This window comes from Aotus nancymaae, unplaced genomic scaffold (assembly GCF_030222135.1).
Source record: "Aotus nancymaae isolate 86718 unplaced genomic scaffold, 86718_ANA_hifiasm-v0.15.2.pri h1tg000010l, whole genome shotgun sequence".
Classification (NCBI taxonomy): Eukaryota; Metazoa; Chordata; class Mammalia; order Primates; family Aotidae; genus Aotus; species Aotus nancymaae.
Genome location: NW_026988421.1, coordinates 63,452,686 through 63,468,363, shown reverse-complemented (window position 1 = coordinate 63,468,363; position 15,678 = coordinate 63,452,686). Strand labels below are relative to the sequence as shown.

General features: G+C 55.0%; 1 protein-coding gene across 2 annotated transcripts in view; it reads right to left on the bottom strand.

Moving 5' to 3' along the window:
• CDH23 (cadherin related 23) overlaps positions 1 to 15,678 on the bottom strand; it is a 421,218-nt gene that overhangs the window by 84,187 nt on the left and 321,353 nt on the right. The window contains exons 29-32 of one of the 2 annotated variants that reach the window (XM_064374253.1): positions 8,018 to 8,078; positions 7,105 to 7,253; positions 2,324 to 2,459; positions 386 to 774 (exon numbers count right to left, since the gene is read on the bottom strand). In XM_064374253.1, the coding sequence (XP_064230323.1) occupies positions 386 to 774; positions 2,324 to 2,459; positions 7,105 to 7,253; positions 8,018 to 8,078 (735 nt within the window). The remainder of the gene's footprint in view (positions 1 to 385; positions 775 to 2,323; positions 2,460 to 7,104; positions 7,254 to 8,017; positions 8,079 to 15,678) is intronic. The other variant, XM_064374248.1, reaches the window with a different exon arrangement.

Below are 15,678 nucleotides of genomic sequence, written 5' to 3'. Positions count from 1 at the left end.
ATAGACTTTCATTGTCTAGTAACAAGAAGGATACCAGCCTACATAGGTATAAACTTTATCTTACCCCTAAATATGAAAATGCATATGTTGCAGGGATATTTATCTCAGGGACTTTTTTTTTTTTTTTAAAGATGAGGTCTCACTCTGTTGCCCAGGCTGGAGTGGGGTGGTGCAAACACAGCTCACTGCAGCCTCCAAACTCCTGGGCTCCAGCAATCTTCCTGCCTCAGCCTCTCAAGCAGCTGGGACTACAGGTACATGACACCATGACTGGCCATCTCGAGGATACTTTATGACAAAGAGGAGAGTGCTGTGCACATAGAAGGAGCTCAACCGATGTTGGTTAGATTGGAAGAAATGGTGCTCCCTGCCCCCAGCCCCTCACCGTGATGGCATCTATCTTGAAGAGGGATTTGGCCTGGGTGCTGGTGTAGGCGTCGAAGCGGTACGTGATCTGGTTGAGGTTGTCGATGGAGTAGGCCTGGACCCGCACGATCTCAGTACCCAGTGCCAGATTCTCCAGGACGGCAGCCTCATATGAGGCGTTGGAGAACTGCACGGCCTCGTCCAGCTCGTTGAGCAGAGTGATGTAGACGCTGCAGAAGCCCTGGTTGAAGGGGGATGCCTGGTCAGTGGCCGACACGTTCATCACGTAGCTGGTCTTGGTCTCGTAATCCAGGTAATCCACGGTGATGATAAGCCCTGTGCTCTCATCAATCTCAAACTTGCCCTCTGCACCCGATAGGATGCTGTAGTTCACCAGGCCACCGTCCCCTGCAGGAGGACACAGAGGCTGTGCAGTCCCAGATAGAACTGAGTGGGGCTGCACTGCAGCTTCTCAAGCTGCCACACCCACACCCTCCTGCTGGCCCACCCAGCAAGGGCTGCCCCACCTCTGTGGGCAGGACCATCCCCAGAGATGCGGTAGAGGATGGGTCAAGGTCGACGTGGACGGCAGGGTCCAGCATGCACTGTCGAGCCCTCCTCTGGGGCTTGGCCTTGGCGCTAGAAATATGACAGAGGGAGTGGGTCTGCTCCTGGAGCCTCAAAATTCAAGGTCATCTACCTCCCTTTGATATCTGGACATACAAAGGTTGGGGAAATGATGCATCTCTTATTGTGGGGGCTTTGATCCAGAAAGCATCCTCACAGGTGGCCAAGCCTTTATTTGGTCCCTTCGACAGAAGGGCTTCAGTGTCAGGGACACCTTCCCCCACCCTCTCCACTCCCTACACCCCAAATTCCTGTGCCTTGAAACAAACCATTCAACCAGGAGCTAGCGCTGGGATTCCTTATCTGAAGTCCACAGACTTTGAGAGGAGGGCAGGGAAGGGAGTGGTCATCGAACCACTCTGGGAATCCAAGACTTCCTTGGAATTACTTGGGGACTCTGATTGGATGGGCATTTATCTGGGGAGGGGATCCCTGACAGAAAAAGCCATGAACCACTGGGCAATAGCAGCATGTGTGCCCTAAACTGTATTAACGTGCCTGAGAATCCACCCGAGAATTTGCAGCCATTTCTCCCTTCACCCCATCCTGTGCATGCCACAGATAACCTGAGGATGCTGAGAGAGGGACTGGGAGCCACCAGAGTAGCTGACACGAGGGAAAAGCAGCTCAGGGAGCCTCTCTGGGGGACAGTGGGCCCCCAGAAAATGCTCCTTTCAGCTGTGTTCCTGACTGGGTCCCAGGCCAGACAGCCCAGGCCATATACAGAGGGCCACAGAGACTGGGCATGTCTCCCCTTCATTTTGCACTTCCTGGTATGGTCACCTCTGGGGCTCGGGCTCTCGGCAAGGTTCAGGCTGCCTTCAGGTTCTGCCCTGTAGCACAGGAAGGGCATTGCCCCTTCCAGGGGGTCAGGGGGGCTGTGCATGCCAGGCCCTGAGCTGGCCCTGGAGGGCATGGAGGGGCTGGAGGAGCAGGCCAGGCTGAAGTCAGCTTTCTGATGGGTCTCCTTCACCCCTCCCAGCTCTGCCCAGCCCCTCTCCAAAGGCCAGTGGGAGCTGCTGGATCCTGGGATGATGGAACTGGACTTTTCAAGCTTGTAGCCTCTCCTCTGTCCACCCAGAGTGGACAAGTGTCAGGGACACCTTCCACTGAAAGTTGGCTGGGACAACTTTCCCCGACTCTAACCCTCTCAGGACTGGGCATCTGGTGGGAAGTGATCAAGCCCATCCCAGCAGCCCCTCCCTGGCCTGGGCATGGCTAACAGGGGAGCCTGAAGCATCAGGGATGGAGGTCCCGCAGGAGGGGCTGGGTGAGCTGGGGAGGTTTGCTCTGAGCATTGGGACCCCTGGTTTCCTCCTGCCAGCCTCACCAGAGTCTCGGTCTGTGGCTCGGACCACGATGACTGACGTTCCAATGCCTGCGGTCTCTCGAAGCCCCAGACGGCTGTACTGCTGCTGTGTGAACACGGGGGCCTCATCGTTGACATCCTCCACGTACACAATCACCTGCAGGAGCCGCGCAAGGGGTGCAAAGTCAGGGAGGGGCGGAGGCTGGGAAGCCCGGACTGGGCCCACTGTGGCTGTCCTGTGGGGTTGCCATTCTCCTGGGCCTGCTGTAAGCTCCCTCAGGGGCCCAGGCCTGTCTGTCTGGTGGGTCACTGTATCCTACCACCTTGCGCAGCACCTGGCGTGTGGCAGCTGCTGAGACAGTACTTGTTTCGGAGTGAACCTCATCTTGCTATCGGCTCTCTGACTAACGTGTGGGAATGCCTGACTAATTAGTGACTCTTTGGGGCCACCAGCTTCCCAGCTATGAAGTGGTAATATTAAGATAAGAATTCACACTCCATGCCACTCCTAAGGCTGTTATGAAGACAAAATGAGCCTGCAAAAGTTCTTGAAAAAATTCAAAGTGACCCCAATCAAATATCAAAATCTATCTAGGAGAATAGAGGTTAAAATACAATGGCAGCTGTAGTAGAAAGTGTCACTGCTCAGGACTCTACGATTCTTGTGCACCTTCTCACGGCCAGCTCCCGGCCCCGAAAGCTCTTTGGGGAGGACCAACCCCACCCCACTGCACCCACACCCGGGCTGCTGGAAACCAGCCCAGGGAGCAGAAATGCCTGGGAACTTCCACCCCCTAGGGCAGCCCTGAGCCAATTATTGATGGGCGTGGAGAGCCAAGACTCCAGCTTCCTTGGCCTGTTTGGGGCAGTGAGGGGACACTGTAGGGCTCCCTAGGGGACGGAGGCCTAGCTCCCTCCTTGACATTTTGCTGGCTGTTTTTCCTTGCTGGTTGCACCGCATTCTACCTTTTCCTATGGGCGCTTCTTACACATTACTTCCACACCAATGCTTGCCTCAGGGTTTGCTTCTGAGGCCCCCACCCAAGGTAGTAGCTGTTCCTGAATTGGGCAATTATGCATCATTTTCCTCACCACTTACCAGCACTTTCTAAGTTCTCTTTAATCAATATGTGTATTGAGCATCATGAACATGATACAGTTTAAAAGGTTTTTATGGAGGCCAGGCAGGGTGGCTCTTGCCTGTAATCCCAGATATTTGGGAGGCTGAGGTGGGAGGACTGCTTGAGCCGAGGAGTTTGAGACCAGCCTGGACAATGTAGTGAGACTCTGTCTCTACAAAAAATACAAAAAAATTAGACAGACTACAGGTACGCACCTGTAGTCCCAGCTACTAGGGAGGTGGAGGCAGGAGGATCCCTTGAGCCCAGGAGTTCGAGGCCAGCCTGGGGAACATAGTGAGACTCTGTCTCTTAAAAAAAAATTAGCTGGGGGTGGTAACATGCATCTGTAGTCCCAGCTACTAGGAAGGCTGAGGTGGGAGGATTGTTTGAGCCCAAGAGTTTTAGCTTTTAGCTCTTTGTTCTATGCTGGGGTGAGCTGGCCCCAGAACAGGAGAGGCACCCTCTTCCCATCCAAACAGCCAAGGCCAGCAGGAATTTGCCAGCAGAGTGGAGAGGAGAGCAAAGGGGGAAGGGGCTGTGGCACTCCATACAGACTTTGCATGTGGTCACCAGCACTAAGGAAGGGGCTGGTGGCACGTGCAGCAGAGGTTTGTGTGTCTGGCATATGGTCACTGCCTCGGGGATCAGCCTTGCTTTCTCTTTGGGGATTAGCTGGAAATCAGCTGGAGAGAAGTGACGGAGCTTCTGGCTGGTAGAAGCCGAAAACAGCACCTGACCAGTGGAGGACTCTAGGGCAGGGAGGGTGGCAGGGCTGGGGGCAGAGAGGCATATGGGGGTAAAAGTTTCTCCGCATCACTGCTCTTAGGCCACCACAGCTCTGCTGCATCATTAGAATTTTCATGTCCAGACACCCAGAACCCACTATGCAAACTAACGTGTCTACTCCAGAGCACAGCTGCTCACAGCCTGGAACCTTCTAAATTTGGCTTCACTCAGAAGTTGGCTGGGGAGATCCTGGGTAGGGTGGGTGCGGGGGGGAATTTGCATGGATGAATTTCGGGAACTCTTTTTCTGTCAACAGAAACTAACCCCTCCTCTTTCAAAACTGTGAGCTTTCTCCTTCCTGAATTTGCTTGTCCAAATGACCTCAATGCCAAGGGTTGTGGAGAAAAAACAGGGCCAGGCTGACAGTACAATGACAAGATGAGAGGTGGTGCGGAGCCGGGGCAAGGCCTGTCCTCCATGAGTCTGGCTACATGCCACCATCCTCTGGTTGGTTTCAGTCTTGTTTTTAGCAGCAGAGACAGGAGGAGACAAGATGGTTTGCAAACTTGAGAGGCACAGATGTACAGGAAGCAGAGGTCTGTCAGGTTCTTGCTGAGCAAGTGGGAGCTACTGGGCTTCCTGGAGAACTAGACCTGCTTTCTGTCCAGTGCTGTGCCTCAGTTTCCTCATCTGTCAAATGGGGTGTAGTGGTTAAGAGGACAGGGAGGGGGGTGTGTGTATGCGGGCATGTGTGCGTATGTGCCATGTACACCCTGAGACACCCAGTGTCTATGGGGACTGTCTCACTATGCACTCCTCTGCCCCTCACTGGGGCTGTCCCCAGTCTCTACAGGAACTGGAGAATGTGGATGGCTCCTGCAAGCTGCCTCTCCTGCTGCTGGGAAAGTGAGTCTAGGGGAAAGTCAGGGTCCCCATGTTACCTGCAGCAAGGTCCCCAGCTCTCCTGGGGCTCATAGGTGACCTGCAGCAAGGTCCCCAGCTCTCCTGGGGCTCATAGGTGTAGGGGCTATGTACTACAGCCACCAAGCTCCTGCCCCAGGGGCCAGCCCCCAAATTCTCACCTTAAAATTACCCTGTGGGGATGAGTCAGTGGTTTCTGACTGGGCTCTGCAGAGGCTTGTGTGAGGCAGCAGGGTATACTGGGTAAGGGGACAGGCTTGAGCTGGCTGCCTGGGCATGATGCCTGGTTCTACCCTTACTGCTATGTGACCCTGAACAGGTAGGCTAATTCCTCTTAGCCTCAATCTTGTCATCTGTAAAATGGGGGTATTAACAGTGCCTACTTCATAGGGCCATTATGGGTTACAGGGGTTAAAGTACATGAGGCATTTAGAAAAATATCAGGCACATGTGAGGGTTTGTTATTCCTCAGGGTTCACAGAGACAGGGGCTGGAGGGAGGTAGCTGAGCAGGTGTGGCTCTGGGAGCCCCACCCTTGCACTGATTGTCACAGTCTAGCTTTGATCTGTTTTATACCATACCCTGGGATGCTGCATATCACTTTGTCTAAACAGAAGGTTTGTGGCTGAAAGCAGTTTGCAGCCACGAAGCTGAGGCACTGATGGGAGCAGACCCTAGAGGCAGGTGCCCACCACGCCTAGGGGAGGGAGCGGGGAGCAAAGGGCCACATGGAGGGCTGTGGTTAGGAAGCCTGAAGTCTAGGGACCTAACCCCAGCTTTGCTGACATCAGTCACTCTGTGGCCTGAAGTGGGCCCCACGCAAGGCAGGCTCTGATAGGGCACACTGACCAGCCTGCGAATGCGATTCATAGTCATGCAGGCCAGCATGGCTGTGTGCACGCCCAGGTCATGGTGTCTGAGTCTCTGTCACCAGGGACCTATGAGAACCAGGGGATCTGACCCCCTCAGCCATTTCCACAGGGCAGGTCTCACTTGGGGCAGTTGTAAAGACCCAGGTGTCTCTTACCAGCTCTTCCTGGGGCAAAGCCACGGGGGTGTCAGCAGGAGCTGGGTCAGGGCTGAGTCACCCACCCCAGCACAGCCCCTGCGGGATCACATGAAATCGTGACTGTGATTGTGAGTACCTGGTGACCACCGCTCACTGTTTCCAGCCTGGGGCAAGCAGGGGGTGGAGATGGGGCTGATAAGAGGAGCCGGTTCTGCAGGCTCAGTTCTGGGTGAAAGTCCCTGCTTACTCTGCCTGACTCTTCTCATCTTCCTCCTACTCCTGACGTCTAGGGTCTGACTCACTTCCCACTGGTTTAGGGGAAGGGGCTGGGGGCTGCTGAGGTGTGGGGGGTGAGGCAGCCTTGAGAGGCCATCTCATTCATCTTAAGTCATCCCTCTGCTGCTGGTGGTAGTGCATATAACACAACCAGTGGGAACATGTGTGTGTATATTTTCAACCATTCGGGAGGACTACGGGTGATTTGATTTTGGCTGCACAAGTAAGGGTGGGCAGAAAAGAATACATTTGATGGGGCAGCTGGGAGAGGTGACTGGAATATGTTAGAGTCACTTCCATTGGAAAGGGCACTGAACTTGGACTCAGAAGACGGGGGCTCCAGTCCTGATTCTATCACTAGCAACTTCTCTGTGCCTCAGTTTCCTCATCTGTAAAATGAGGTTAGCATCTGCACCTCCAAGATCACCCATGTAAGATCTCCTTGACTTACCCTAGAGAGCTCTGTGGATACGGGGGTGAGTACAGTAAGGACACCTCTCTCATCCCTTGGGATGGACATCAGTATCACTGACTCCTTTCCACAGCTGGAGGAACAGGCTCAGAGCAAAATGACAAGTCCAAGTCCCAGGCTGGGCACCTGTCACCAAACCCTTAGCCTCAGATGTCATTCTGCACTTAAACCGGTGGTGGCCCTGCCTGTACCAGGTGCCACCTAATGGCCTTCTCTGTTCTAGCTGTGGGGTTGGCCCTGTCTTGAGGTCAGCACCCTAGCCCGCCCCTAGCCTCACCCTGACGGAGCTCCGCATGGGACCCAGGTCGTGGTTGTAGGCCTCCACTATTAGCACGTGGGATGAGTTCTGCTCCCGGTCCAGGGGCCGGGGCCCTCGCATCAGGAGCCCGTTGCTGACGTGGATCCGGAAGTTGTTGCCCTGGTTACCTGTGTGGAGGGACAGAGCCCCTGGAACACCAACCCTGCCCAGAAGTCTCCTGCTGTGCTAGCCTCCCATGGTTGGGGGCAGAAGTTCACCTGTTTCCTCCTTGTGGGGAGGCTGGGGTCTTCCTTGACCCCTACACGCACAGATGTGGGCAGTGTGAGGCCTCGTTAATATTTCAGAAGAACCTGGGGCACTCCAAAAAGAGTGACTGAACCAAATTCTCCATGAGTGGCTGGATCCAGGACTCAGTGGACGTCTCCGGGCTGGTCCAGCACTCATTCCCCCATCTTCTGGGCACAGCACCCTGATTTTCCTTCAGGGATGCACTCTCCTCTATACTCAGTCCATAACATCTGTGGGCAGTGACTTTATCCCTGATTCAAGAAGTGGGTGGATCAGCATATTTTTTTCTCTGGCCATAGAGATTGGTTCAGGAATGGGTGCCAGATTCTGGTTGAACCAATGGGACCCAGTCCCTGAGGAGCACACTGCTGGGGGCTGCTGGGGCCCTCTCTGCTAGGGCCATGGCTGTGGGAAGCTCTGCAGGACACCAGGGACTTCAGGAACACGGGAATCAAAAGCTACCCCCCTCAGCCCCCTGGTGTGAATTCTGGAGAATGTCCCTGTTTCCTTCCTCTGGCCTTGCGCATGTGTACAGTCCTGGGGGTTTCCTTGGCCTCATCTCCCAGATCTTTGGCAGCCTAGAGAAGCTCTGCCCTCCCCCGGGCAGGAGGGCCGCCCCCCATCCTAGGGTAGTGCCACTTACCGTGGAGGATGCGGTACCATACACGCCCAAACTCGCCTTCATCCGCGTCCGTGGCTTTCAGCTGAGGGAGAAGGAGACACTGGAGTTACTTCTTGACTCCCACCCAGCAGTGGAAGAAGAGGTTTTTGGAGCCCTTCCCTTCCCTTCACGTGTCCGACCCCATCCTGCCAAAACCTGCGGTCTCCCACAGAGGCTGGGGGTGTGGGAGACAAGGGGACGTCTCATCCCCACGAGGATGTCCAACTGCTGATGGCCCCTGCGGTCCTGTCCAGGGCCAGCTCTGCCCCGATCCTCCTCCAGGTTCACAATGAGGATGGAGAAGAAGGTGAAAGATGGCACCACAGCTCGCTAGGTCCAGGCTCACTCCGGCTGTTCCATCCTCCACATTCCCTACCCGGCAGCCTTTCCGAGCCCAGGAGCCTCTCCCAGGGTGGCTGGACTGCATGACTGCTTCCTGCCCACATTTCCTTGGCCTGAAGCTATTCTGGCCACACTGCGTCCCAGCCGGACACTGTACATGTAACAGTCACTTCATGGAAGCCCAGGAGCCCTCCTCCCAAATGACGGCCCCGTGTTCATTCACACACTTGGTCACCCCGGTCTAGCTTCAGACCAGCCCGGCAGGCGTGGCTGTGCCTCAAGCTTATGTGTTTATGCATCGTCTCTGGTGGGGCTTGTGTGGGGGGGATGTCATTGTCACTCTGAGACACTGCCTAGTGCTCAGCCCTTTGTACAAGGCGTCTAGCCTTGAGGCTATTGGCAGAACTATAGCTGACCCCAGCGTGAGTCCTGTCAAGCCCAGAACTGAATACCTACTTTACCCACTGCCCATCCGAAGCAGGTGGAGAACAAACACCCCCCAGGGCAGTGTGGAGAGAGGCGGGGAGCCTCCCATGACATGTGGTCCTGATAGATTGGTGGTGAATTGCTTAGCTAAGGCCCTAGGCTCTCCCACTTCTTCTGCGACGGCCCCTCCTTGTCTCACCACCTCTCACTTCAGCCCTGTGGTATGCACGGAAGCTGCCGTGTTCTTCCTGACCCCGCCAAGATGGCCAGAGGGAATTGGTCCAGGACTGAGTGCCTGATCAAAGCTGAGCCAATCGCATCCTTCTCTGGGATTGCTGACCTTGGGCCCAGAGAGAGTGAGTCAGTCTCTCTAAGAGTAAGATGTGGGAATATCAACTGCCCTCTCCTGCACACCCCCGGGCCCCACCTCCCACCATTCTTTCCTCCTGACTGCCCTAGCTCACTGGTCTCCTGGCTGTTTCTTGAACACCAAGCGTGTGCTGGGCTCGAGGCTTCCACCCTGGCTGTTTCCCAGCAAGCTCTCCCCCTAAATATTTGTGTGTTCATGCCCTCATCTCCCTCAGGTCTTCGATCAAATATCTTCTCCTAAGACCCTCCCTCAGGACTGCATATGGAGTTACAGCCACCACTCCAATGTCCTGGCCTTCCCTACCCCCCCATCATCACCGTCTGATACACTCTATCTTCGTCTATCGCCTATATCCCCACAGGAAGAAAGGGCTTTATGCACTGTCATATCCCTGGTCTCTGGAACAACAATCCTGGCACACAGTAGGGTCAAATATGTGAGCCACTTAGACACAGAGCTGCAGGGAGAGGAAGTAGGGAACACTCAGTGAGCATGAATGAAGGACTCGTGCAACACCCAGCACTGCTTCCCTGGGCCCAGTTATTCCAGGAGCCCAGCTCTGCCTCTCTCCCTGTTGGACTTTTCCTTTGAACCTTTGGGGTATCCCAGTATTGCTCCAGCACACTTCTCCTTTTGCCTAGGTTATTATTATTTTTTTGTAAAGATGGGGTCTTGCTATATTGCCCAGGCTGGTCTCAAACTCCTGGGCTCAAGCAATCCTCCCACCTTGGCTTCCCAAAGTGCTGGGATTACAGGCAGGAGCCACCATTTCTGGCCCTGTCTAAGATAATACAGAATGGATCTTTTTTCTTGCCACCCAAAACCCTAATACAGGCTTTCCTATCTTTGCTCACTGTACAAAACAGCAGAGAAGATGGGGATGGGTTCCTGCTAGCAAAGATCAAGAAAGCAGTGAGGGCGGGATTGGCTGAAGGTTTCCAAAGCAGGGAGCTGGGTTTGGAAGGATGGGGAGAACCTAGCTTAGCAGAGAGGGGTGGGAAGAACATTCGTGCTGGGAAACAGTGTGAGCTGAGATAGAGGCGGCTGGGGAGACTGAGGAAGGAACTGGGACCCCAGTCTGGAGTGAAGGGCTCATGCAGGGACAGCAGAGGGCTGTGGCTGAAGAGTGGAATGATGGCCTCAATCAGCGGCACTGATGCCTCCGCAGAAAGGGGAGCACAGACGTGGCAGTGTGGAGGGAGAGTGAGGAGTCTGCAGCAGGCGCTGGCCTGGTCGGACTCAATGGACATCCCGGCACTGCGTTAAGCATGTCTAAAGACTCTGATGAGCACGTTACGTTGATGGTGGGGAGGAGGACAAGTATGTTGGAGCAAAAGGAACAAGGGCTCTGGGTCAGGCACGCCCAAGCGTGAATTTAGGCTTTGTCACTTACTCTCTGTGGCACCATGGATAAGTACTTTAGACCCTGGGGCCTCAGTTTCCTCATTGCTAGACTGTGCACAATGATGATGCAGGGTTGAGGGGAAGATCAGAAGTCATCCTGCTAAGCATCTTGGCTGGTACCTGGCACAGGGATGGGTAGTGAAGGTTGACATGAGTGATGCCACCTTCTCCAGGAAGCCCTCTTGATTTATGCCAGAGTTGGGGATGACTGGGTTGCCCCTTGCCGTGCAGTTCTTTCTCTCCCCATTCCCGGAGAAATCTTAGGAGCTGGAAGGTGGAGGGATGTAACGGGGTGCTTCAACTGTTCAGATCTGGAAAGACTCAGGACAGGGAAGAGGGCCACACTGCCCAGAGCACACCCTTCCGTGTCTATTCATGGTGAGATTTCCTCGACACCTCCCTGCCCCAGCAGCCTGCACCACCCTGGAAGCTTTGCCTTCTGCCATCTCAGGAGGAATGGGGGCCACAGATGAAGGGTTCGGCTGGCTTCAGAAGAGGAAGTTAAGGAAAATGAGGGCAGTGAAGGCTGTGATGGAAGGCGCAGGAATCCCAGTGGGGGCTCTGGGCATTGGGGATGCCTTTGGGCCAGATGCTGTGCCTACACTGGATGCCTACTGCCTGCCCCTGCCCACGCGGCACAGGGGAAACACCAAGGCCCCCAACACTCACTTGCTGGGTGCCCCTGGGCAGGTCACACCTCTCTGGGCCCCAGTTTTGTCATCTGAGAGAAGAAGGGGCTGAGTCAGATAACCCTGAGGATCTCTCCAGCTTTAACAGCACAGAGGAAAGCTCCTGTCCATTTTGGGGTTGGCAGACAGTGCCTCTTTTTGTGGGCAAGGGCAGGAGGGAAAAGCCAAAAACCAGAAACTGGGGATCCAACAAAGGGAATGGGTCCGAGGCTCAGGTCTTGGACAAAGCCATGACTCCCATCTTGAGTTGCACTTCTGGGAGCTTGGAGGTCCCTGGTGGGGAGGCTGCTGAAGACTTGGGCTCCTAAGCAGGTGGCTGGTTGCCAAGGAAGCTCTGGCTTCCGGGAAGAAAGAAGGCTAGGGGAGTGTGTGTGTGGGGGCGGGGGCGGTTTGGAAAGAGCCCCCAGCGGAGGTCTCTCCGTGGCCCCCCACACTGTGGGGAGCATGGCTTTGGCAGTCCCTCAGTCCTGTGCTTTCTGCCCTGGGATCCCCCTGACCTTTGAAGATGCCTCTCACCCCTCGCTTCTGTAGCCAGACACCTTCAAAAGGAAGGTGCTTTTCTAGAAGCTGAGGGAAAAGTCTGGAAGGAGCAGGGCCCAGGGCCGCTGCAGGAGGAGCCTCAGGGGCTGCCAGGGCCCAGCACTCTGCCTGCTCCCCTCCCGCCGTGGTTTGTAGCCCCTCTCCCGGGTAACCTGTCGGCTGGCAGGCACTGAATAGTGACCCGCTGGCTGCCGCCGACCATACCATTCAAACTTCCAACAGGGGAAGGTGAGCGCCATGGGAAGGCAGAGGCAGTCAAACCCTCCCCCTGCGTCTCCCCAGAGTCCCCCACCCCTGAGAGGACTCCGAGGAGACAGGCTGGAGTGAGGCGGTGGGAAGGCTGGGGGGCATCCCTGCACCTCTGGACAACTTCCCTCTCCCTCTTCCCAACCCAGCTGCCATCCCTACTCCCTTAGCTATCCCCTCCCCCAAGACAGGGCCCCAACTCTTCCAGACAAAGCCAGGTCCAGCTGGGGAGTGACGGGGAGGCCACTCTGCCAGCCAGGCTGACCGAGGGCTGCAGGGCACAGCAGAGCCCGGGCAGGGCTGGGGTCACAGGCTCCTCGGGCCTCCCTTGCACAGCTGAGAAGACCTCTCCACGGAGCTCCGGATGGCTGGGGGCTGGCTCTGAGGTCAGTGCTTGGGGGACTGCAGGAGAAGGCTTGGAGAGGGATGAGTGGTGGGAACCCTGGCTGGGGGACTCCTGGGAGAATGTGAGGCTGTGCTTAGACCTGGGCAGTCCTCTGGTTCTGTAGAGAGGGGAAGCAAGGCCCAGTAAGGGGTAGGGACCAGTTCGAGGCCACACAGCAGTCTTCTCTGCCCACAGCAGGGCCTGCTCAGTGGCATTCTAAGGGAAGAGGAAGGTTCTAGAATGAGCTTGCAGAGATATGTCCAGAGCAGGGCCTGCTGGCGCACCCTGGCCCCAGTGGGAAGGGAGCGGCTTCAACTGCCCTCCAGATGATTCCTGGCTTGGTCCAGGCAAGGCGTCCTCTCCCAGCACTAGCTGGCCTTTGCTGGTTAGTCAGTATGGGGTGTCAAGGGGCCTGATAGCTGGACTTGCCTTGTGCTCTGGGAAGGGCGTTGTGTTGTTTTCAAGCACTTAGGAATCTCATGTTGCCACAGGAACTACTCAGATGCTAATTACAACTCCACTTATCCTTGTTTTTTTTTTTTTTTTTGAGACACAGTGTTTCTCTGTCGCTCAGGCTGTAGTGCATGGTGTGATCATAGCTCATTGCAGCCTCAAACTTTTGGGCTCAAATGATCTTTCTGCCTCAGCCCCTGAGTAGCTAGGGCCACAGGCACATACTGCAATACCTGGCTAACTAAATTTTTTTTTTTTTTTTAAGAAATGAGGTCTCATATATTGCCCAGGCTGTTCTCAAACTCCTGGGCTCAAGTGATCGTCCCATCTTGGCCTCCCAAAGTGCTGGGATTACTGGCATGAGCTAACACACCTGGCCTCACTTATCTTTTTATTAAAGCAGATCCCAAGGCCTGAAGCCTGGATGCTCTTTGCTAGTCCAATAGGGTCTCCAGATTCCTTTGAAGGCCTTGAAATAACATTAGAACTAGTAGGACTGAGGCATCTCCCATTTCAGACTGCCCTTTTCTTACTCCCGGCCAAGCATTGCCCAGGGTAGGGTAGAGGGATGGCTGACTTTCTCCCCATGGGAGTGGGCAGTGGGCACACCCCATCCCTCCTCCCTGCTCAGACTCAAGGGAAGGCCAACCCATGCACAGCTGCCCAGACAGAGTGCTCCCTAGGACTGATGCTGCAAAGGCGGAGGCCCTGGGCAGCTAGACAGGCATCACACTTTCCAGCTGGGTGCTGGGAGGGGTCGTTTTCTGCCTGGAAGTGCTGGGAGGGGTGGTGGTGGGGAGTGGGTGGGAGGTGGGGTGCTCTGCATGCCCTCAGTTGGCTGGGCACGGAGAGCCAGGAGTCAGGTCCTGCGGCTGCTGGTGAGTGCTTGGGGAAGGGACAGGAGTCCCTCGGGTGGGGGACTGGGTGGCCCGCTTCCCTCCCCACTACCTGTGGCAGGGTTTTTCTGCAGCCTACACACAGAGCCTGGGTGTGACCTGAGGCTTTTCCTCCTCCTGAGCTTCTGTGCTAGAAACTGGACTGTTATCTAAGCTGCAAGCTGGGAAGGAGGAAAATCTGCCATCCCCCAGCCTCATGAAAAGGAAAGACCCTAAAGTCAAAGGGAAATCATGATTTTTTTTTATCAGAACCCCTGGGATTTCTTGTCCGCGTTAGTAGAATTGAAAGATCACACGTGCTGACCTGCAAGCTGGACGTCCTCTGCTTATGTGTTTTCTTTGGCCGGTCTAGTGTTTCAAATATTTGAAAATTAATTTCACACTATTTTGAAATCAAGTTTATTTGGCCTTTGCTGTGTTCTCTCCCACCCCACTGCTCTTCTTTCTTTCCTTAAACAAATTTGAATTTGTTACCAACATTTAAACGTTTAGAATGTTTGCCTAAAAAAAAAATCCAGATTTCTAGCTTCTCCTGGGAAATTAACAGAGCTGACCACACTGGGCCTGCACTTGGCACTGGTACCGTTGGTCTGGGCTGAGGCCCTTCCACTTCCTCGAGAGGGCCCGGCCAGTGCTCTCCAGGTGGCCCTGCTCCTCTGGGTCCCCTCTGGTCATGCTCTATCTCCTGGCCAGGCTCTGTGAGCATTTTTATCGCAACCCCACACATACTGAGCCAAAAGCGTAGCCTGGTTTTCCATCGACAAGGACACCTGCTGCATTGTGTCTCATGGGATAATCTTCAGTAGGAACGGAAATGCCCTGTCAGGTGCATGATGTCCCTGACAGGGGGTTTCAGCCCCACTTGTCAACCCCCTGTGGGTTTATTTCCCACCTGTTCCTGGAGCAGCTCACTGAGCCCAGAAACAACTAGGGGCCAGAGGGGTGGCAAGGCCACGGGGCCAGGAGTCAGGAGATCTGCTTTTGGCCTTTACTTGGCCACTGGCTCACAGTGTGGCCTTGGCCTTCCCACCACCAAGCTGGCCCACCCCACCCTGCTGTGACCCACAATGCAACCAGCCAAGTCTTCCCAAGGAGTGAACTCCAGCTTGTCACTCCCCAGCTCTAAAACCTTCACTGGCTCCCTAATGCCAAATCCCCTCTTTGGGGATCAGTTTCCCTACCTGCCACGGGAGCAAGTTGGACTGCATTGGGAAGCAGCCACAGGAATCCCCACAGGGCCAGGCAGGTGAAATAAGGTGTGTGGTGGGCCTGTGAGGGAGTGCAGGGAGCTGGAGGTCGGTCCCCTGTCTACGGGGCGGGCAGCAGCTGCTCAGCCCCAAACACAGATATGAGGCAGGAATGTGGGCCAGTGCCAGTGGTGAAATTCTGACATTTCAAGAGAAGTCAGGCATCCAGATATTTTTGTGAAATATGTTATTATTTTGAAAATATTCACAATTAAATTTATGAAAACATGGCAAGGACCCAACGAAACACACTAGTGGGGCCCCAGTTTGCAGCCTCGGCATTAGATAACTGCTAGGGTCCCTGGCAGCTGCAGCCTCCTACCATCCATAACTTGTTCCTGGCCACAGAGCAAGTTATTGACGGAGTTGGTCTCAAGTTTGCAGGCCTAAGACCCTATGGTGATTCATGAGGATTGATTTGGAGATGCGGACAGGCACTGCCCTCTTGTCTCCCTGGCTGATGGGCAGGGGGTGGAGCAGGAAGAGGACCTGAGCCTGGGCCCAGCTCCATCACTGCTCAGCTGTGTGTGCACTTAGACTTGTCACGTCTCTGGGCTTCGTTGTCCTAACCTGTTATGTGGCCATGATGCTGTCCAGTTTAACAGTGCCTCGCCCTCATCCATGTTCCCTAGGTGAGTCTCCCCT